Source organism: Sinohyriopsis cumingii, chromosome 13 (genome assembly GCF_028554795.1).
Source record: "Sinohyriopsis cumingii isolate HCF-2022 chromosome 13, ASM2855479v2, whole genome shotgun sequence".
Lineage (NCBI taxonomy): Eukaryota > Metazoa > Mollusca > Bivalvia > Unionida > Unionidae > Sinohyriopsis > Sinohyriopsis cumingii.
In genome coordinates this window covers 40,089,856-40,114,689 of record NC_142973.1, presented here as the reverse complement: position 1 = coordinate 40,114,689, position 24,834 = coordinate 40,089,856, and the positions used below count along the sequence as shown (strand labels likewise).

The following is a 24,834-nucleotide window of genomic DNA, read 5'->3' as shown; positions in this document are numbered from 1 at the left end:
TAGCACTGGGGCATCATGCCACAGACAAATACATGATGTCACACCCAGTCACATTATCCTGACACAAGGCCGACCAATCCTAACCCTAACCTCTTAATGCTGAGCACCTAGCGAGGCAGCTGTTAGTACCATTTTTATAAGTCTTTGGTATGATTCAGCTGGGGTTTGAACCCGCAACCTCCCACATCAGAGGTGGACATTCTAACCACTAGGCCACCGGAGTGGAACTGTATTAGTTTTAGGTTCTCTGAACATGATGTTTCTTTCCTTCTCATTTGCAAGTCTTTGCCTTGAATGAGTTTCAGCTGATATTACAGTTAGACTAATTTGAATTTTTAAATATTTAAGTTCTTCGTCCTTCACTGACTGTCGAGGTAAACAACTCCATTTCCAAGTTAAAAGTGGCACAGATGATACGGTTTTGTGGAAAGGCACTGTCAAGATCCAATGCCAGAAGGTATTAGTCAAATGGTTAAAAAAATCTGTAAACTCCATTTCACACCATGTGTCATTTTTATTAATATACAGTAGAACTTCAATTATCCGTCACCCTATTAACCATCAGTCTCTGTTAACTGTCAGGTCATTGGACATCAAAATTTTAAAAACAGGTACATATACATATGTCGATATTATGACTTTTTGATGACCCAGTCTATTGTATAATATTTTTAGTGTACATATTCTATTATTTGTCTATTCTCATATCTGTCATGGTCTCAGTCCAGCACCCTGACAGGTAATTGAAGTTCTACTGTATGTACGTTGCGTATATTACCATATTGATGAAGAAGATATAGCTTGCTAATGTTTGTGTGTATGTTGTGGAAACTTTATTAACTACATACAGATCTGCTAACCCTTACAATTTTATTGTAAGACATACTGAAACAACCCATATTTTACAGATGTACAGATCAATTAGCAAAACATACATATGATCCTTGTATCCAAATACAGATATGGGCTTGTTCCAGATCCAGGGTTTCAGCTTACACTCCCTGGAGTTGTCAAGGAAAAAGAAGAACATTACCAGAAGAAAATCAGATGTTATACTACTCTACCTGCAAAACACCCATGTAATCAAGATTTGGGTTTTATAGCATCATCTGGAAGTGTGATCTAACAAACAAAAATGTGTTGATATTGAAGGTAGCATTTAGCCACTTAAAAAAATCCAAACAGTTGTGGAAAAAAGCAAGAACAGTGATAATTACATGTATTGGTCATTGTGTTTGTATTGACTTGCATATTGTCACAACAGCTTGGATGATTATATGTGGCTCTCATGTAAATTGAAAAAGACAATGATTACTTGAGATCCTTAAATTCCATTAGTTTATTTGACTGCAGCTTCAGACACTGAACTGGAGGTCATTCAAACTGAAGCATACTTTAGAAACTTTTTAGTCAAACGTCAGACCACACTTCTAAACTTTTCAGTTGTATGTTTTCCAAGCCAACAGTAGAAGTACATAATATTTTGTTACAGCTTACAAATAAATTGGTTAGACTTATGCAGAAATATTGAATGCATGAGTGAAGTCTTTTCAGGTTTGACAGGGTTTACATATAGCTCAGAAACTCTAAATAAATGTTAAAGAACTTTGTCCCATGATGTTTACTTTGATAAACATCATAATGCAGGGGTCAAGCTAGACTATAATTTTAGGGAAAAGTGACTTCTCTTTATGGATAGAACAGGGAGAAGTGAGACCTCAACAGGGAGAAGTGGATGCAAAGCAAGAAATGCAGTATATGTGTGTGTGTATTCTCTTATTTGAAGTATGCCCTCTATTTCCCAGTATGCATATTTGCATTTAACATTGGATTTAAGGAATACTTTTTTTCAAGTCTAAAATTACCCAAGTTGTTTTGGTCATATGACTTAACAATAGAATAATACAAACTACATTGTAACAAATTTTACCATGTACATGAGATCAAATGCATACGTGTCTTCAAAACATACTGTTCTTCCTCATTTCTTTGTTGTGGATAAAACATTACCATAACTATTTATACATAAGACACTAAAATGCAGAAAATTACAGACATGGTTCCTTTATAGTCGGTATATGAACTTAACCATTCTTTCCAACCGAATCAACACAGAGGTGGTTGCACCTATTTTTAGAAGGAGGGGTTTTCATAATGTGTAATAACTGACTTTGCTTCATTACAACAGTTCATTGATAGGATTGTAAATTTATGATTTATTTTTTTGTCTACATACTTGTAGTAATTTTAGGCATTGGTTAAATAGTATCTGCTTTGCTGCTTTTCTCTGCATTTTCACAGATACGAGTGAAGGCAGAAAACAACTTTGACCTTACAATCCTTCTCTGTTCTCGCAAATTCCAAATAGCATTGACCCATACATTTCTGACCTACATAATTGCATTTTAAAGTTAAATCTTAAATAACATAATACCTAGATTTTGCTTTCTATGAATTGCCTATTTTTTCTGAATATATTTGCCTGATGATTTATGAAAACAGATAATATTATAAACTGGTACTTCCCAGACATAGTGATGTCTGCCATTAGCCCCCCTCCCCATTTCCCTGTTGCTGGTTCACGCACAGTTTCAGACTAATTTTATGATGAAGTAGTGTACAGGGGGCAGTTAAAATATCTAGATCACTGATTCTGATCTTAAAACATAAATTGCTATTTACATACTATTGTTAAAGCTTCGAAACACAAGTTTGTGTGTTTTATTATCGAGGGATATCCAGTGGAAATCGAGCACTGATAGCTGCCAACTTACTTGGGGAAAGGGTTAATGGTTAATCAGCTATCAAAACACATGCCTGTGAATATGCAAGAGTTTGTTTGTTGGTGTAATTGATATCAAAACTAGGCCTAGCTACTGATGGCTTCATGAATACATTTCGCTACAACACAACACTAGAACTAACCTTGCTAAGGTGAGGGGCATCTAAAAAAGTATGGTCAGTCAGTGTGCCTCTAAAATGTCACAGTGTGAATTGTTTAGGTGACTTAGTCACCCACTTCGCCTAGTAGCGTGACCCCTGATAATGGTAATAACAAAAATCATTTAGTACACTAGCATAACACATAGTAATGCTACATAGTAATATCACTGAGTAATGCAAGAATGTTATGTGCAAATTAGAGACTGAATCTCTTGGTTATTGGGTATGAAACTCGATGGATAATATGATAGTACAATGCAGGCCACAAAGTGATGGTGGCAAAACTGTTAAAGCAACCAAGATTATCTCATTTTTATAGCACTATTAGTGTATTGTGTACTGAGTTTTTCATTTGCCCTTCTAAATGATATGTGTGTCCCTCAGATTTGGAGGTCAATGTGCACAGTGTCCCCTGCCCTTGGGATCCTGTCTGCAGCACTGCTCTATGGAAGTATCAAATATTAGAAAGAAATTCCTATATAAATAATTTCTTTGCAAATATTTATATAAAAAATTGCAATTTATTTACTTATATAAAACAATCATGTCAGTTTTTTTCACAGCACATGTTCATATTTTGAAATCCTTCTCTTTTAGGTTAATGTAACTACTCACTTAATTGAATCAACAAGGCTTCTAAATCTGCGCCAATATATACAGGTGTACAAGGAGATCACAGATCAAGTATCCAACCTCCCATCTACCTTACCTAATGGTGCTGCCGGCAATATTGACATTTGTGCTTCCATAATTTTGGACCAGTAAGAAGCTTTCCTCTGTCTCTGTTTCTGTCTGTCTGTCTGTAGTAGTGAGGGAGAATTGCCTGTTGTTAAAGCATGTTTCACCAAATATATTGAGATGTGTGCAGTCTCTCACCCCATTTTCCATGAGCAATGATAAATTCTGTTATTTTGTATTTTCATGAAGCTGGTCAATCAGAAATTGGTTGGAATGTCATTTCTGCTTCAAGTTTATTTGTATTGAAAGGAATGTTCTATTGGTGTCAGACTCAGGGCCAATGATAGCAATCATGGGCACTGGGGTAAGAAACACGAGGTCCTCTACTAGTTCTTGTTCAAACAAAAATTTTCTTTTATAAAATTAAAATGTGTTTTTTGGCCTGGGCCCCTGGAATATATCTCTGGTCCCCCCCCCCCCTTCATGTTGGCACTGGTCAGACTTTCATTTTTGTGTGAATGATGTTGCATATTACAGTAACAAAATCCCCACAAATGAAAAATTTAAGATGCTACCACCCAAACCGAAATGGAAAAATGAATGAAATCAGCAAAAGCCAAACAGATTTGATTAGATGTGCGTTACATTTACAAAACATTTAACACTAAACTAATCCACTCAGGTACATTCTAAAGCTAAAAACAAAATTCACCTTGTTATGATCAAGATTTGTAAATGCATCACAAATTCAAAAGGAGATAATTGAGCACGTTCCAGTTTCTAATCACCCTTACTATCCATTTTAGATTATGTGGCATTTCTACTACTGCCACACAATCAGTGAAAGAGATTTTTAAGGGCACAAATTGGTCTGTTGTTACAATGCACCATAGTGTGACTTAGTGTTAATACGTATTTTTAACATGTACCACAGTAAAACACATTATTTCATGGCAAAAATAAATGTTCTAGTTATTTAGTTTTTAAATTTTAATAGAAAACATTCTCTTTCATATTGAATTTTTTTATTTTTATGATGTTTGTCTAGCATATAATGCAGAATACACCAGGGTGATATTTTGGCACATTTTTTCCTCCACTTGAATTCTGTGCTCTTGAGCTTTGTCATGCCATGCTGTTGGGAAGTAATTGTTGATACGCTCTAGAGCTTTGTCATGCCTTGGTATTGGGAAGTAATTATTGATACGCTCTAGAGCTTTGTCATGCCTTGGTATTGGAAAGTAACTCGGTAGAACTCTGTCATGCCTTGCTATTGGGAAGTAATTGTTGATACGCTCTAGAACTTTGTCATGCCTTGGTATTGGTAAGTAACTCGGTAGAACTCTGTCATGCCTTGCTGTTGGGAAGTAATTATTGATACGCTCTAGAACTTTGTCATGCCTTGGTATTGGTAAGTAACTCGGTAGAACTCTGTCATGCCTTGCTGTTGGGAAGTAATTATTGATACGCTCTAGAACTTTGTCATGTCTTGCTATTGGTAAGTAACTCTATGGAGCTTTGTCATGCCTTGGTATTGGGAAGTAATTGTTGATACACTCTAGAGCTTTGTCATGCCTTGGTATTGGAAAGTAACTCTATAGAGCTTTGTCATGCCTTGGTATTGGGAAGTAATTGTTGATGCCTTATAGATCTCTATCATGCCTTCACATTTGGGAAGTAATGGTTGATGCTCCATGGAGCTCTGTTATGCCTTGTTATTTAGAAATAATTGTTGATACCCTTTAGAGCTCTGTCATGCCTTGATATTGGGAAGTAATGGTTGATACTCTTTAGATCTCTGTCATGCCTTGGTATTGGTTGATACAGTTTAGAGCTCTGTCATGCTTTGGTATTTGGAAATAATGGTTGATACTCTCTAGAGCTCTGTTATGCCTTCATGTTGGGAAGTAATGGTTGATGCTCCATGGAGCTTTGTTATGCCTTGTTTTTTGGAAATTTATGGTTGAAGCTCTCTAGAGCTGTCATACCTTGGTATTGGGAAGTACTGGATGATACTCTCTAGAGCTGTCATACCTTGGTATTGGGAAGTAATGGTTAATGTTCTCTAGAGCTCTGTCATGTCTTGGTATTGGGAAGTAATGGTTGATGCTCTCTAGAGCTCTATCATGTCTTGGTATTGGGAAGTAATGGTTAAGGGCCGTCCATTTAGTATGTACTAATGGAGTTGGGGGGGTAACCCAAATGCATACGCTTGCATATGGGGGGGGGAAGTACCATCAACTACTGAAACTATTGATGAACTACCATTTTTCCCCGTAGGAATTGTGTATTCTCTTTAAAAATTATAATGAGTTGTTTTATTTGAGTTGTTGAGTTTATAACATCCCACTGTTGTCTCTGGTTTGAAAATCTTTTTACCCTCTGTTGATTTAGTAAATAATGAGAAGAGTACTGCCAGACTTCTAGGTTTGGGTGGGATCATTCAATTTTCTTCCTCATATTTTCACCATAAGTCACTTCTGTATGATAACATTTTACATATCTTAGTTTTTCTATCCTTGGATTTCAGTTGTTACTTGATAATACTTACCACAGTGCTCTCTCTTGCATGTAACTTAATGGGTTCACCTAGTACCCATTAAAAAAAGATGTATTCTTGCGACTGTATCAGATTCTAAGATACTTTGGAAAGAATTTAAATCTACATGTTTTGACTTGGGTTGATAATCTTAACTCCTGTTCTGGAAAATATTAAAACTTGTGTTATTTTTTATATATATAAGAAGCAGTGAAATAAACTTTGTTACCGTTGGGTAGTACAGTTGTGAACTTGGATGAATTAGACTGCTTAAAATTTGTAACATTTAATTTTTCAGGTTTAACAGCAGTGAAGCTGGTCCAGATGAAGATGAATGCTGCATTTGCATGGAGAAAAAGTCAGAGATTATTCTCCCATGTGTCCACAAGTTTTGTGAGCAGTGCATGAACTCATGGTAGGAATACAGATACAGATATCAGTTTATCTGTACAACTTTTCTTGCTTGAAAATCATAGAGACATAGGTAGACCAATGACTAAAAGGCTTGAACAATCCAGTGGTGATGCTGTCAATGTGGGATGCTGTGTTGTCCCAAAATTTCACATGGCTACTCAGCCATCGTATTGGCAGATTCTGTCAGTCAACCTTGCCAATACAAAGCTTGAGTTGTCATGGGATTTTTAAGAACAACACTAATGTTCTGCATTGACAGTACTGTCCATGAAATGTTTGAGCCTTTATTGCCAAGTGTGGATTTTTGTTCTCATTGTTTCTATTTTTGCATTTATGCCCAATTTTTCTGAATTTTAGATATACAGTTAGGAAACTTGATGGTTTAACAAAACTTGAATAGTACTTGCTGCCTTCTGCCAGCATAAAATAAATCAAGGGAACAACTTCTCATACTCTTGTATTTGTTGCATTTAGCTCCATTTCACTGACACTGTTATATATACAGTCATCACACATGATAAGTGCATTTGTTTGTACTAATATCTCAACCCATAAAAGTAGGTCATAGTGACCTATTTGCACACTTTAAGGTATGGAATTGCATTTATTGTCCCACATCCAGATGCTAACGTTTGGTATTTTCAGCTTCTCCAGAATAAATTAGCCATTTTCAATTTAACATGGCAGAAAAGTTTTTTAGGATATTCTCCATCAAAAGTATGTCAGAAGTAGTTTTAAAAGTGGTATGACCATGGAAAACACGTTTTGGACTTTTCTCCAGAATGTTGGAGTCAGTATTGATTTACCTTGGTTAAAATGTTCCTTGGGACATGTGTTGCCAAAACTGTGGCTTGCATGAAAACCAAGTTAGAAACCTATTCTCAGCTGTTTCCACTCCCACTCTGCCCACCACCAAGTCAATTTTGACCAAATTTAGTAGAAATATTTTATCGGATTTGTTATGGTAAAAGTGTACTAGGGTGGTTTCCCTAGCATTGGTTTGGCTTCCACAACAATCAAGCGGAATGGCTGAGCTGATTTCAGTCAAATATGATAACAATTTTCCTTTGAACAAGCTTTACCAAAATTGTATCCAGGGTGGTTTCCCAAGAATTGACTTCCATATATAGCACTGTTTTCAACTTCTTCTTGAAAACAGCAAAGCCATGTTTGAGATTTGGTAGGAATATTCCTTTAGTAGGTGATATAGAACATGCTGGCATCCAGATCATTACAATTCATCCAAACACTACTGCAGATATGGCTGCCATCAGTAAAATTGTGTTACAGCTGTATACTAAGTAACAGAAAAGAGCAAAAATGAACAAGTTTTGTAACATTCAACAAATAATGTATTTCCCATGAACACAAAGTGAAAATTTTAAAAGAATTTACAGTATTGTGAATTAAATCCCAAATAATCCAAAACATTATATCTCATGTCCAAGACCTTAGTGTATTCCAAATGAGTTCTGGTGGTGTTCTGAATGAATTCCAATATTGAATTTGCTGATGTGTCATTAGTATTGAATGTTCTAATGAGCCAACAGTCTTGATGTATCACAATGATATAATCCAAAATGTCCTTGAATGAATTATAATAATTCCAAAATAGTGATTTAGTCCTGAATCAATGAGCATTTTGTAATTCCAGTGAATAATTTAAATAAATAAATACTTTCAGCTGAACACAACTAAGATTGATTCCACTAAGACTATTATTAAGATATGGAATGAGTAATTCTATTTACTTATGACTTGTACGCAGACTTTCACTGACCTATGAGACAACAAAATGCCCAGAGCCTTAAGTTATTTACAGTGGAATTTTCCATCAAACTGTGAACACAATTTGTTTCAAGAAATCAGAATATAGGCTGTATTTAGAACTCAAACCTAGTAAACATATTTACCTCCAAATAATAATAATAATCTTAATATATAATAAAAAATAAAGACAAATATTAGCTGTGTAATATGTTTACAAAATAACAAGACATTAGTCAGGTGGGCCCTAAACTGAATTTCTGACCAAGGTCAAGCACACGATGTAGATATACATGACATATAATCAACTGAGAAAAGCCAACACATAATACAAATTAAGTATACATAACAAAAAGCACTAACTTTTAAATTATTTCTAATGAACTGCTCAACTTATCAGCCATATTTTGATCTTTTGAAATGTGTGACATATATGCTGATCTGCATATCTATATGGCCAGTCTTACTAAAATTATATAAAAATAGCCTACAATAACTTTGAAAAATTAGTTTAATCAGCATTGCCCACTGGCAGTATCTTTGGACCTGAGTTTTTGCCAAGTCAGCCAAATGAGCTTTTCTCAGGCTCACTGGAGTTGCTTGTTTTTTCCTCTAGTGACTACTTCAGGCATTTGGATGGTACTTGGGTGGAGTATTAGGTCAAACATAGTATTCTGATAATTTTTGTTTTACTTTTCCAGCTTGGCACAGCAACAAATATGGTCCAATGTTAGATGAGATTTTCGTTGTTATCTGTTTCTTTGTATCCATTATTTTCTATGATTTTCTTTATTAAAGGTGCATTTTATTATAGCAGGGATCTGTAGTAGGTGCAAACACAACTACTCTTGCAGTTGGATAGCAGTGTGAAACCAAGTTGAAATAATAATTAGAAGAAGATATGCATATGGACCAATCTCTATCATGGGTTAGTGGTTGGCAGAGATCAAAATTAGAATGTTTTTTTTTATACTGATAGAATCAGAAAAAAACATTTTTACTGATCCTGCCTAAATTTTTCATTGATCTATTTATTTCTAATTCAAACGACCACTCTGGTGCCCTAGTGGTGGGAGTGTCCACCTTGGATGTGGGAGGTCGTGGGTTCAATCTCCGGCAGAGTCATACCAAAGACTTACAAAAATGGTACTAACAGGTGCCCCGCTTGGTGCTCAGCATTAAGATATTAGTGTTAGGACTGGTCGGCCTTTTGTCAGGATAATGTGACTTGGTGGGACATCATGATACATGTCTGTGGCATGATGCCCCAGTGCTAGACATCACTATAAACTGTCACACTGCAGTCATTTGTAGCGATATGACTGAAAAATTGTTAAAGCTGCGTTAAAAATCCAAATCACACACACACACACTCTAATTCAAACATTTTTATTCATTAACATGAATTCAACACAATGACATCTATATTACTTATTCTCTTCTCTTGACATATCTGTGATCACTCTCTCATCATAATTTCTGCCATTGTGGTAGAGACTGTACGCCATGCAGATACTTCAACATGTTTACAATTGTCACTATACAATGCATTGAATGTTTATCAAAAACAGTACAAATATTAAAACATTGTTTGGTATAATTATGGATTTATCATCGAGTCAGCAAACACCTTTTCTGATTGGTCGGTACTAGCCTGATGTCCAAAACCTTTTGTTATTATCATTAATAAAATTAGCATTTGGTGGCAGACAACAAGCTAGTTCCATGTGTACAGAGACTGTTTTGACAATAATCACAGAGATTTACATGATGAGGGGATGAGTGGTTTAACTGTACATTTATGCTGTGAGCATTTATTGTACCTAGCCAACTTCAGGATGTTGGTAGGTACTTTATTAAAATAATAAATGAATCAATTAACCAATAAAGGAAATAATGACTCGTGATACTTTTAACTGTTATGATGGCAAAAGGCGGTAATTTTCACTGCTTTGGCGGTTTGGTGGCAGCTGAGTCTATTGATCCATCAGCAAAATCACTAACGATAGGATAGATTAGCATTAATTTCTAGCCCTGGGTGCAGTGCAGGAGGGGCTGAGGTATATCTTATGCAAGGAAATTGCTCACCATTCTTGCAAGTATTGTATTTTTGTATGATGAATTCCCATTTTTATATATAGATTTTATTCTCACTTGGCAACAAGTTCATTATTGGACTTGGAATATTACAAGAAAAACACTTTTTGACAATTTACAATTTACAATGTAGTCATTGACAGTATTAATTAGTACAAGACTGTGAACTTGGAATATTGCAAGAGAAATGTTGACAATTTACATTGTCGTCATTGACAGTATTGATACAAGACTGGACTTGGAATATTGAGAGAGAAACTCTTTTTGATGATTTATAGTGTAGTCATTGACAGTATTAGAACAAGACCGTGTGCTTGGAATATTGCAAGAGAAACACAGACAATTTACAGTGTAGTCATTGACAGTATTAATACAAGACTGGACTTGGAATATTGCAAGAGAAATACTGTCTGATGATTTACAGTGTAGCCATTGACTATATTAGTGCAAGACAGTAGACATGGAATATTGAAAGAGAAACACTGTTTGACGATTTCCAGTGTAGTCATTTGACAGTATTAGTATGAGACTGTGGACTCGGAATATAGCAAGAGAAACACTTTCTGATGATTACAATGTAGTCATTTACATCATTAGTATGAGACTGTGGACTCGGAATATAGCAAGAGAAACCCTTTTTGATGATTACAGTGTAGTCATTTACATCATTAGTATGAGACTGGACTCGGAATATAGCAAGAGAAACCCTTTTTGATGATTACAGTGTAGTCATTTACATCATTAGTATGAGACTGTGGACTCGGAATATAGAAAGAGAAACACTTTTTGACAATTACAGTGTAGTCATTTGCATCATTAGTATGAGACTGTAAATTTGAAATTTGTTGGTTTCTTTAGATAGTTAGATTATTTAGAGTATGGTGCTATTCATGTTAAAATCCTTCATTTAGTTATACTTATTTAGTATTGAAGGCTTTTTTAATACTTTTAATCAACACATTTGATATTATTAATCGAAGTATGGATTTAAAAATTATGAAGATATAAATTCAGTTAAGGTGTCAATATTTTATGACATTTGTTTTCTCTCAGGAATGTCACTAGTAATAAATGTCCTATTTGCCGAGCTGATGTGAGGAGTGTGGATGACACATGGGTTCTGACGGAGAAGCCAGATACAGATGAATATGCCACAGATGTTAAAGGTTACCTGGTTAGCATCGCTGACAGAAAAGGACAGTCTAAATAAAGGAACCATCAAGAGGTGCAGCCAGTTATTCTGTTCTCTTCCTCAGATTTGTTTCTGAAAAAGACATGCATTAGTCTGCAATTGTTTTTTTTTTCATACCCTGTGAATGGAACCAGTAGATTGGGTTGCCTTGTGCACTTGACATGTTAAATTGGGCCCAAAGGAATATTCTGTAGTGATATATATGGAGAAAGTCTGTTTTTGTAATACGTACAATGAGGGTTTTTTCAATTTAAAAGCATTCCCCCCCTCCGCTTCCAACCATAAGGTGCATGTGATAATATAGAACTTTTGTTTAAAGGAGTTTTCACATTGTCATTGCCGAGTTGTAGCTTTTAGAACCTTAAAAGTTGGAAGCTACTTTGCAGTGCAGTATAATCTCTCTATAGAGACCAATGGTTCAAGAGACCACATGTCTTGGGAGAATGGGTTTTCCCTGCACAGAATTATTGATCATATAGTGTAGTAACCTGTCATGAGAGATAGTTATTTTTGTGGGCAGAATGGGTGGTCTTTCAAGACAGGTTCTACTGTACTTAGAGCTTAGAGCTCCTCAGGTTGTATTAATTATTTCAAGTTAACTACAGTGTTGGAATTTAAATTACAGATTTTTAAAATTACATACCACCAGCATCATAATGTGTGAAGAAGTAACAGCAACAATAACTGATAGTGTAATCTCAGACAAAACCACTCCTTGCAGAAGAATCTGAAAACCAAGTGTCAGAAAGGTAGCCATTATGTAATTATAATTAATTTAAAAGGCGTGTCTGTTTTCAATTATTTCTAACTGTGACAAAGTAGTCTTGAATTTGACATCATACATGCTCATTTGTGAGAGAAATAATGGTAAAAACTGGAACGAAGATATCATTGTGATGCATTCTTATGACATCATAGTCCTTGTGTGATAAATTCTTTGTTGATTGATCAGTGAAATCATTTGTTTTATTTAGTATTTATTGCTTAGCAACATAAGTTAGCAACATAATTGGAACATCCTTGGCCTTTTTCATTGCATCTAGAAAAATGTGAATGTAAATTGTGGCCCGTTGGGACTGATGTCATGTAGTATAACTAGTAGTTTATTTTACCTTAAAAAAAATATGTTTTTAAAACAAGAAGAACATTTTAATAATTAATGCAACTTTTAAATGAAGATATTAACTGCTTTAAGTTATAAGTAGCTTTCCTACTATGTACAAGTGCTTATACAGTACATGCATGTCTCACTTTGTCCCCCTCTAGAAAGGACACCTGTCTTAGAAGGCCACTTTCCCGGTGCAGAAGGGATGATCGTATAAGAAGGGGACCACTGTAGATTAAATGTCTCTTAGATGGATCCTCAATCTACAATCCTACTTATCCAACTTATCTACATCCTTCTATCATTAAGTTACATAAGAGGACAACTCCAAAGATGACCAATAATGATTCAAGGGAGATAAATATGCAGACTTAGACATAATTTTTTATACATTATTTATTTTTAACTATATTGAAAAGTCATTCACTAGAACTGCGTACAGCTGTCAACATTATTGACTTCTGTTACTTATACTGAACTGCTGTAAGTGTTATTGATGGAGAAATGTTTCAAAGTTCATAAAATATTTGTTAGTATATTTATTATACTGAGATGATCAATCTAGATTGGTTGTTCATTTAATTTGTGTACCATAATCATGAAATTTTCAATTTTAGTGTGTGTGTGTGTGTGTAAAATTTTAACATAGTTTAAGTATAAATGAATTACAACCTTCCAGTCCATTGTTTGTTACTGGTGGTTATTCTAAGAACCGTAATCAAATAAGTATTCAGAGATACTAAATTTGTACTTGAAAATAAATATATCTGAGGTATTATGATACATTTTCAAAAGTATCTTTTTATGTTATTTGTGTATTCATTTGTTGTTATGTAGAAAATATTTTACAAGGGAAACTTCTGAATGTTGTTGCCTTGTTTCTTTAGAGTTTCCAAAAACTGTTTAAAAAGTATACACACATAATACATCCATAACTTTTTAAAAAGTATACACACATAATACATTCATAATTGTTTAAGAAGTATACACACATTATACATCCATAATTGTTTAAAACGAATACACACATAATACTTCCATAAAAGAAAGTAGAAATATTTTTTTAATATAGCCTAATCTTACAGTTATGGTAAATATTCCACCTGTTGTGTTTTGTTATTAGTAAATATTTAAATTTTTCAAAATAGTAGATCTTTATTTAATGGTTCAGTATGGTAGATTCTTAAATGGTTCATGAGAAAAAGTGCCACAATTTTAGATAAATGTATGAAATCCAGACTTGGAATGCAAATAAGCATGTGACTTTCATAGTCATATTAATAATCACACATTTTCAGTCATATGTATTTTTCTGTCATATGCTACGATGTCTGCAGTGTGACAGTTTATAGTGATGTCTAGTAATGGGGCATCATGCCACAGACATGTAGCATGATGTCCCACCCAGTCACATTATCCTGACACCAGGCCGACCAGTCCTAACACTATGGTGTGTAAACCACAGCCTTATACCTAATGCAAATGTTGCATATGAAAATAATTTGCATTCTCATATTGCAATCCTTTAATTTTTCAGACACTTTGTATTAATTTTTTCAGGTGTACAAATATAAGTAAAATGTGAACTGTACTTTTCTGGGATAGCTAAAATTTGAACACTTTTAAGTACAAAGATGTTCTTTGTGCAAAGATTTAAGACCAGCAAAATTATTATTAAGAATAAATTTTTGTACAAAACAATGAGGGCAAAAATAATTATTATTTGTGTGAATAAATGGTGCACATAAAGTTGAGGACAAATAGTTATTCTGATAAATAAATGGTAAACCAGAATATTAGCAGATACAAATATTTACAAACATTGAATTAGGTTTTGTTGTTTGGGTTTTTTGTTGTATGAATTGCATAAGAATTAAGAAATATTTCTGGATTTGTTTAAGATTGTGCTGTAGCCATCTGTTGCATTCCAAAGTTTATGGACTTCATTATTTATTTGATTTTATTATTTGTGGTGTTTTCATTATTGAGATTTTTTATATTGTTCACCAGCAATTTATAGATACTGTATTCATATCTGGCCATTATTTGGTGGTGGGGTCAAAGGTTAAATGGAAGAGTCTATTGTAATGTTTTCAGTTTGTTTCAATTTCAAAATTATTGCTTTGCTACCTCCAACCAGGCATACATTTTTTTGACTATAATAAAAAATATTCACCACCATCAAAAGCATCTTGTGAATGATTGTCTAAAAGATTGATAAATGTTATCTAAAGAAAGAGGTAATAATTGTTTATGGAATACTGTACTCAGTAATCCTTAAGTTGCTTTACCAAATCTTATTTTAATTAATTGCCACATCACTTGCGTTGTATGCATTTATGTTTGTGTTTATTATGTGCCTGCCATAGGGCAGAATGTATCATGCTGTAGAGTCAGAAGTTCAAAGTTCAAGGTCACTGAATGGAAAATAAAAAATGGTTTCTGTACAGAATGATGAGTTCTACACTCTGGGTAGGAAAGAAGCCTGTTGATGTTGTGGTAAAACACTGAAATGTAGGTTACTAACTAAAATAAGAAAAATCTTAATTTTGCATAATATGAGTTAAGGACTACATATCATAATCAGATTTGGGTGGGGTTGGACTTAAGGCAGTGAAAAAGACCTATTTCGAGGGCATCAAAGATAAAAAAATCATGGTCATTGTAATTAAGAGAAAGATAGGTTTTGTACAGTAACTTTTGTTCTAGAGTAAGTTGTTTGAACAAACCTAGTGGGAAGCTTACACTTGGATAATTAAAAAGCTATCGATTTAGGGATCTAATTGTCAGAAGTTCATGTCATGTTAAATCTAATAAGAAAATAATGGTATCTGCACTGTAAGTTTAGTTAAAACCTGCATACCTTGCATAAAGTAATTTAGACCGATTGGTCAAAAATCTCCTTAGTCAGACATGCCCTTCTAGTACCTACATTGACGACTACAAAACATCATCCAGGCTTATTCACATATGGCCTACTAGTGCCTATATTGGGGACTACAAAACATTGATCAGGCTTATTCACATATGGCCTAATAGTGCCTACATTAGGGACTACAAAACATTGACCAGGCTTATTCACATATGGCCTACTAGTGCCTAAATTAGGAACTACAAAATATTGACCAGGCTTATTCACATATGGCCTACTAGTGCCTACATTAGGGACTACAAAACATTGACCAGGCTTATTCACATATGGCCTACTAGTACCTACATTAGGAACTACAAAACATTGACCAGACTTATTCACATATGGCCTACTAGTGCCAACATTGGGGACTACAAAACATTGACCAGGCTTATTCACATATGGCCTACTAGTGCCTACATTAGGGACTACAAAACATTGACCAGGCTTATTCACATATGGCCTACTAGTACCTACATTAGGAACTACAAAACATTGACCAGACTTATTCACATATGGCCTACTAGTGCCAACATTGGGGACTACAAAACATTGACCAGGCTTATTCACATATGGCCTACTAGTACCTACATTAGGAACTACAAAACATTGACCAGACTTATTCACATATGGCCTACTAGTGCCAACATTGGGGACTACAAAACATTGACCAGGCTTATTCACATATGGCCTACTAGTACCTACATTAGGAACTACAAAACATTGACCAGACTTATTCACATATGGCCTACTAGTGCCAACATTGGGGACTACAAAACATTGACCAGGCTTATTCACATATGGCCTACTAGTGCCTACATTAGGGACTATTAAACATGGACCATACATAATGTACGATTCACAGTACTCTTGTTTGAGTTCACATATGAAAATCACAGAAAGTACCCAACATGATTGGCTCTTTTTTCCACATTATATTTCTGGAATTTAAATGATTAAATAAGATCTTATTTTAAAATTGAAATTTGGTAAATCTTTTACATGCCTAAATGTACAAAATACTCTTCCCACTGTCTTTAACCTTGCCACCATTTTGTGTTTGTATAGTACAATGGTTTCTCACTATAAAGTGACTCAATATCACACAGTTTCATGTAACACAGGTATGGTCATGGATCATGTTTTTGGAATGAATGTCATTTTGATATTGAAGCAACCTCAATATGCTGCACATGTGTATGACTTCTATATTATGGTGTGAGACCAATATACCATTATGTCATTATTACCAGCAAAATGATTTCACAACATTTATGGCTGATGAACATGAATTATTGCATATGTCTTGATTTATGAAAATTCTCATGTTTTATCACATTCAGCTGGTATTGTGTTTCATTCACTGTTGGGGATAATAATATTAATTGCACACATTTTTGAATGTATGATTTGAGATATAGATATGCCAAATGAATTATGCCAGTTAATGTTTTTGTGCCGAAACAGTCAGTAGAATACAAATCTGCTTTTAAAAAGTCTGAGTACTAAGTTTGAGTTATCTCCCTGATTTTTTTGCAAGACTTTATACCATATGGTAGAGCTTATTATATTATGATATCAGTTGGTCAGTTACCAAACCTTGTGGATGGTTTACATTTGGGGTAAGGAAGAACCCTGTTGATTTTGGGGTCAAAATTTCATAGGTTAAAGTGTCTGTCAAAAAGATGAAAAATGGTTTCTGCACAATAGTTCTAATTTTAAAGCATCAGCAGTTCCCAAACTATCTGAATAGCTTGCACTTCAAGTAAGGAAGAACTCTATTGACTTTTGGGGTAAAATTGATAATGATCAAGGTCATTGTGTATATATAGATGGGTGTTTTTTACATGGCAGTTTTAGCACTTTGGCACTATACTTCCATGAGCTAATTGTATACTTGTAAAGGCCATCTCTGAGCCTTCTTACAGGTGGTTTATATGTATATTGTAATTATTTATATATATATATATATATATATATATATATATATATATATATATATATATATATATATATATATATATATAAGGAACCCTTATTGCTTTATCTGCTTTATTTTACACAGTCTTAGCGTCCAGACATCACACTTCAGTGATTATAACTGTCCATGACATCCTTGACCTCTCCGACAGGTAGTACTGGCTTAAATTTGTCTGCTTTCGCACATTTTTCCAGGTAACCTTCTTTTGGTCATCTCCATATTCAAACAAGACAGGTGCAGGTATATCATTGTGTAGTTATTAACATTATACTATATACGGATCATTGACATTAGACTGCCAGTTATCACTTTGGGCCAATGCTAAGCTTTAGCTTGCACTGATAGTACCTACAAGGTGATAGGGCTAAGCCCTTCATGTTTATATTTTCTGCTTATTATACTTACAGGTTTCAACTATGGGCACTAGCGCAGAAACGGACTTCAAAGGATGATGAGTCATCAGTTTGCAAGCTGACATTTCATCCGTACAGGATTTTTTGGTGGAAAAGGGACACAATTCAACCTCGCTCCCTTCAGACATGAAGCTCTGGAAATCAACAAGAACAGAAACTGCCCCGGGACCCATCTCACCTCCAGAACCACTGTTACTAGTGATTCTTATCGGACTTTACTCTATTTCTCTTGTAGAACGATGAGGGAAAGAGCTTTACACACAGCTGTCACTTCCCTCCCAATTCTTGTCACTCTTTTGACTCACCTCACACCCCATAGGATGATGATGCTTGTTGTCAAAGAATGTCATCAATTCTGGACTATACGATGTCACATGAAGATTCAGCCTTCCAGGCCTCCTCTGAGGAAGTATTCCGCCTTTAAGCCCCAGAGTTTTGCCCACCTCCCCCAACACCAAAACCAAACTGGACTGGAGTCCCAGCTTCTGTTGTTCTTATGACAAAGAAGGAGGAGCCTGCATTCAAGTTACTACCTAAGTCAGGGAGAATTACGGACATTCTGAACTGTCCTCACCACCAATTTCTTCCTCTGGCTCTTCAAAGAAAGAAAATTAACTCTTGACTCTGAGTTAACACCTTTGATCATCATGGATGCGAAGATATCGGACGAAACTTAGACTTGTCCAATTAAGTTTACATGACTTAAAACATTAACCTTCTGCCCCAAGTGGAACCTATCTTGGATATTAACCTGGCTGAACAAGACCCCGTTTGAACCACTTGTATCTCTGGTGCACCTTTCCTATAAGACCTGCCATCTCTTCATCTTAGCAACATTAGGCAGAATTAGTGAAATACATGCCTCTTCCACAGACCCCTGTTACTTACAGTTCTGACAGAATGGGTCAGTCTTACCCATGAAGACTTCCTCATTCATCGCCCAGAACCATCTCCCTTCCATGGGTAACCAGACTTTTATCATGAAACCTCTATCTCGCCTGGACACATCAGCTGAATACCACTTGCAAGACCCAGTCAGATCCTTGAGGTGGTACCTTAATTGAACAGAGCCGGTGCATCGAGGTAGATCGGGCTTTTTTCTATCTCTTAAGTCAGTACAAGACAATATATCAGCTAAGACTGTCTGATCCTGGGTCAAGTGGGTTATTCGCTGAGCTTACAGGGAAATAACCCTGGCGCAAATGAACATTTTATGCATCTTGGCTTATGAGGTTAAGGCAGTTGCCACAAGCAAAGCATTCAAACGAAACTGTTTTCTAACCAACATCATATCAGGCTGTGGGATGGAGATCAAAGTACACATTCTCTAACTTTTATCTCTGAGATCTGTCATCTCAAAGGGCCCATTTCAGTCTGATAGGACCTATCTCCTCAGCTAAACAGGTCACACATCCAGGTCGATCGATAGCTTCTTAAAGACGTGGCTTCACGACTTCCACTGGATTTAGGGGTTGTTGTTTCCCTTTTAAATCTGCACCCCGACAGATGGAGTCAGGTTACCTAGAAGCTGTCTCTCTTACCTTATGGGACTGGATTTTATTCCGGGGTAAGGGGATGTACCTCCCTTCACCTCTTACGTATTCTCCTAAGGTATTCTAATTGGGTAATGTATTCAAAGAAGAAACCAATTTTTCTTTGTAAAAACTGTTTCTTTGAAAATACTGACCCAATCGTAATACACATACAACCTCCCTGCAGTTACATCCATAGGGAACGTTCCTTCTGCTCCAGTAATTACTGGAATATCCTTACTCATTGCCGCCAAGTCTTTTATGTAAGGGGGGATCACTCTGCCTGACCGCCACATATGTTGGCAGACCTTTAGCTAAAAGTAGTATCTGGGAGGGTTGGATTTGTGAGGTAGTGGTAGATCTCCTAAGGTATTATGATTGGGTAATGTATTTTCATAGAAACATTTTACTAAGAAAAATTGGTTTCCTGACAATTGCATTAGCTCTACATCATAGACTCAGCAAGATTTGAGGATAGCTTGCTTTTCGGGTAAAAAAGAAGCATGTCAATTTTTTATGTCGAAAGTTCAGAAGGATCACTGCAACTGAAAGATCAGAATGTTTTCAGCAAAGAAATTTCAGTTTATTTGCATAAAGGACAATAAAATACGTGGTGGGCATATAGTTTGTCATTCATGGTACCCATGATTTTGGTAATTTAGGCGTTGATACAAGTCATTTTTTTTGTCCCCCAGCATAAAATTTACATACTTTTTCATGCTGTTCCTCAATCTCTATTGGTCAGTGGGATGTAAAGGTCATGTTTCAGAACTGACAGGTAGGGCTAGAAGGGTCAGATAGTATGAGTTTTGATTCACCAAGTCATTGTTGTTGTTATAGGGTTTAACACCATTTTTCAGCATAGGATAGGCTATACATGGCAGCCAGTATAAATGGTGGAGGAAGAACCGGGGAATATCCTGGAAAGAACCACTGACCCACAAGATTTGGACTTTTGGAATTTTTTTTAAACGTAGCTTTTTAAAAAAATTTCAGTCATATCGCTACGATGTCTGCAATGTGGCAGTTTATAGTGATCTCTAGTACTTGGGCATCATGCCACAGACATGTAGCATGATGTCCCACCCAGTCACATTATCCTGACACCAGGCAGACCGGTTTTAACACTAAGCTCTTAATGGTGATCGCCATGCAGGGCAGCTGTTAGTACCATTTTTGTAAGTCTTTGGTATGACTCGGCCAGGGATCAAACCCACGACCTCCTGCATCCGAGGCAGAAACTCTAACCACTAAGCCACTGGAGCGATTCTGACCCACAAGAAGCTACTGGCCAGCTATCTCACGTAACCACATTTGCCGAGCCCAAGACCTGAACCCTTGCAGACAGGTGAGATGGCAGTGATCCATAATCGTGAGCGCTTTAGACCACTCTGCCACTCAGGGCTCCTGATTCACCAAGTAGGTAGATGCCTGTATCAGTTAGGGTGTGAAGAACCTACTGGTTGATCTTGTTACTGCACAGAGTCAGTGGCTAATTAGCTTCTCTCTACAGTTAATTGACAGTCCTGCTTTCATACAACATCTCAACATTGAGTTAAAACATGTATCTTTGCATACCACTTATTTGTAAATTACAGTGGATTCATTGCATTAAACACTCTGAGACAAGCACATTATATTGAGAATTAGCACTGAGATTTTATATATATATAATTTCAGAATCCAATTTTGAGTTGGGTATGTAATAAGGTTGGGAAGTTTCATAAAAGCTTGACCTGGTGTTAAGCTTCACATGTCATTAAATGTTTTAGGGATAAAGAACTTGACCAGCTGCTTGGATCTCAATAAAGTAATTTTCAGCTAACTTTTAAAATGAGCCTAGGTATGATCTTTGTGCATTTATGGTTGGTCTTGGCTTAATTAGTCAGTCTTAGCCGTTCCAAACCAAGTCCTTGTCACATGACATAATAAGGCAGAACTTTGTAAAATTCTAATGCATATGGTTTTAGTATGCATCATGTTATCTTTAAATTGAATTATAATGCTTCATGTTATCTTTAAATTGAATTATAATGCTTCATGTTATCTTTAAATTGAATTGTAATGCTTCATGTTATCTTTAAATTGAATTATAATGCTTCATGTTATCTTTAAATTGAATTATAATGCTTTAACATTATAATGAATATGTACTTGGATTGTTGGTAAGAATATAAATGTAAATTGATACCATTAGATATGACACATTTTTACCATTATGTGGTGTAGTCTTTAAAATATTACAACGTACCATTTACATTCATATTATTTTGTTTACTGATTTGTTTTGTGGCTATCTGTCATTTGCTATAGTTTTTTACAAAGGGTTATACGCAGTTTTTAGAGTTGACTGACATTTTTACTTATTTAAGAAACAGAAAGGCATTAAAATACCTTCATTAAAGTAAGGCATTAACTTGTGCTATGATAACTATATCAGAGATATGTGTTTAGTGTGCTTTAATGCACTTGCTGTTATATCTTTAATTTGTTTGTCTGCTTAGGTTTTCTGTACATTCATTTATCCTGTCCATTATGAAAATCTTTCTTTTCATAACAATTGAAGACTTTTTTCTAAAAATATATTTAGAATATGGTTAGCACAGATCAAATTGATAATTGTAATTGCTTGAGCCTTGTTTTTTTTCTAAAGTGATTTAATAAAGAATTTCTCAAATTTAGTTTTAATAAATCATGGGAACCCATGTTGGAGTGATATATGTGACAAATATTAGTGTTTAAAACAAAAGTGGCTCTTCCCAAAAAAAAAATCCATCTTCATTTTCAAAGATTGCACAATGGAGTAAATCAGCCAGCAAAGTCAGATAGCATTTTCTTTTTGGTTGAAGGGGACTAATCACATAATGACAAAATTCTAGATATGTATTCATTTTTTGAAAGATTTCAATTTTATCTAGAATGTGTAGGCTTCAGGGATCTAAATTTTTGTCTACTGTGTTGTCGTTTTACATGAGGTTACCTTTTCACTATATGTATGAATGGTACCTTTTCACTTAACCGCTCTGGTGACCTAGTGGTTAGGGTGTCAGCCTCGAATGCGGAAGGTCATGAGTTTGATCCCTGGCCGAGTCATACTAAAAACTTACAAAAATGGTATTAACAGGTGCCTCGCTTGGCGCTCAGCATTAAGAGATTAGTGTTAAGACTGGTCAGTCTGGTGTCAGGATAATGTGACTGGGTGGGACATCATGCTACATGTCTGCGGTATGATGCCCCAGTGCTAGACATCACTGTAAACAGCCACACTGCAGACATTGTAGCGATATGACTGAAAATTGTTAAAGCTATGTTAAAAATCCAAATCACACACACACCTTTTCACTTCATGCATGAAGGTTTCCATTTTTTTTCATTAATTTGTAAATGTTCCTTTTTTGTTTCATTTGTGAAGGTTTTCTTTTCATGTCATTCATATATGAAGGTTTCATTGTCACATCATTCATAGATGAAAGTTCATTTTTCATTTCATTCACATATGAAAGTTCACTTTTCATTTCATTCATCAATGATGGTTTCCTTTTCACATCATTCATGTATGAAAGTGATGAGCCTTTTCACCTAATTCATGTAGTGAATTGACCTTTTTCACTTAATTCATGTAGTGAATTGACCTTTTTCACTTAATTCATGTAGTGAATTGACCTTTTCACCTAATTCATGTAGTGAATTGACCTTTTTCACTTAATTCATGTAGTGAATTGACCTTTTTCACTTAATTCATGTAGTGAATTGACCTTTTTCACTTAATTCATGTAGTGAATTGACCTTTTCATCTAATTCATGTAGTAAATTGACCTTTTCACTTAATTCATGTTTAAAGGTTTCCTTTTTATTTCAGTCATTTACATGTATGAAGATAGCCTACAGTATGAAGTTTGTTCTTTCACTTCATTCAATTATGAATGGTTACCCTTTCAATCAGTTTGTTTATGAAGTTGTTGTTGTACATGAGGGCATTCCTTATTAATTAACACTGCAAGACTATATACTAGCTGTAACTTCTGTTATCATTTAATGATCACAGTCTGAATATCAGCAGAGAAAGTTACATTTTAAAATGAAGCAAAAAACAACTAACCATAAGCGTCTCTGTGAAACTTTTCTAGTCAATCTACTCACCGAGTCCAGCACATAAAACGCAGTTTTTATTTGATGGCATCATGGAGTTGTTTCAGAACAGTTGTGATATTTCAATTTTAGTTGAGCCCACATTAGTGGAGAAGTGAGACAAGGTGTTTCTTTTCCACCAATGTTGTCAGTGTCATAATCAACAGTTTGATAAGGTTTTGGTTCAGGTTTTTCATTTGCACAGATTTCCCAAACTCCTTGATTGATTCTCATCATACTTGGCATGAATCATTATGAAGCAATGTCAAATCAATCTGTAAAGTGTTGTTCTCACATTCGACCTTGGGTAAAGGTCACATCGAAAACCTGCATTAAGTTTTTAGTTAACATTTCATTTGCATATGTTTTGTAAACCCCCTGATGGATTTTATTCATACTTTGGGTGCATTATTATGAAGGTAAGGAAATTTTTTCTGTAACATCCAGTCTTAACCTTTTTGTCCTTGGGGTCACTGTCACACTTTTTATATTATTGATTCAATTGTGGGATTGACATGCAACCTTGTATATGTTTGATTTTTAAATATTCAAAACATAGTTAACAGTAGTTAAGCAATAACCCTGTGATATTTATCATAGTCTAGAAGAACATAAAGAAAATGTTTATATGTTATGACTTAACTGTGAATCATATGTCTTTTTGTGCATTATGGCTGGCTAAAAACCACAGGTTTTAACATTTTATTGTTTATGTTGTTTCTTTAATACCGTATTTTTAAATGTTGAAATAAATTATGTTTTTAGTAAATGTGCAAAATGAACTGAATAATGTAAAACAATTATGGAATTCAGAAATAAAATGATGATAAATGCTTCAGTGATCTCTTTTAGTTATTATTGACTGTGAGTTAATGTATTTTTGTCACTTTGGAGAAAAACAATTTCATCAGTATTTAATTTTGTGAACCAAGGAATTTGGTCTGATCTTTCCTTAGAAGGATTGCTTGTTTTAATGTATATCAGGGAATTACTACTTAAATTTGAATTAGTTCTGTTGTTTTCACAGAAGGATTTATGTCCATTGGGTGTTTAAATGTGTATCAGGGAATGAGTTCTGTTATTTCCACAGAAGGATTTAAGTTTATTGGGTGTTTAAATATGTATCAGGGAATG

At 35.0% G+C, this 24,834-nt stretch overlaps 1 protein-coding gene across 3 annotated transcripts in view; it reads left to right on the top strand.

Moving 5' to 3' along the window:
• The window catches only part of LOC149785262 (RING finger protein 141-like), a 28,035-nt gene extending 3,497 nt beyond the window's left edge, over positions 1–24,538 (top strand). For 2 of the 3 annotated variants that reach the window (XM_089979126.1, XM_089979125.1), the window contains exons 3-6: positions 349–457; positions 3,541–3,704; positions 6,459–6,575; positions 11,492–24,538. In XM_089979126.1, coding sequence (XP_089835252.1) covers positions 349–457; positions 3,541–3,704; positions 6,459–6,575; positions 11,492–11,648 — 547 coding nt within the window. In that variant the 3' untranslated portion in view covers positions 11,649–24,538. The remainder of the gene's footprint in view (positions 1–348; positions 458–3,540; positions 3,705–6,458; positions 6,576–11,491) is intronic. The other variant, XM_089979127.1, reaches the window with a different exon arrangement.
• Positions 24,539–24,834: the final 296 nt, after the last annotated feature.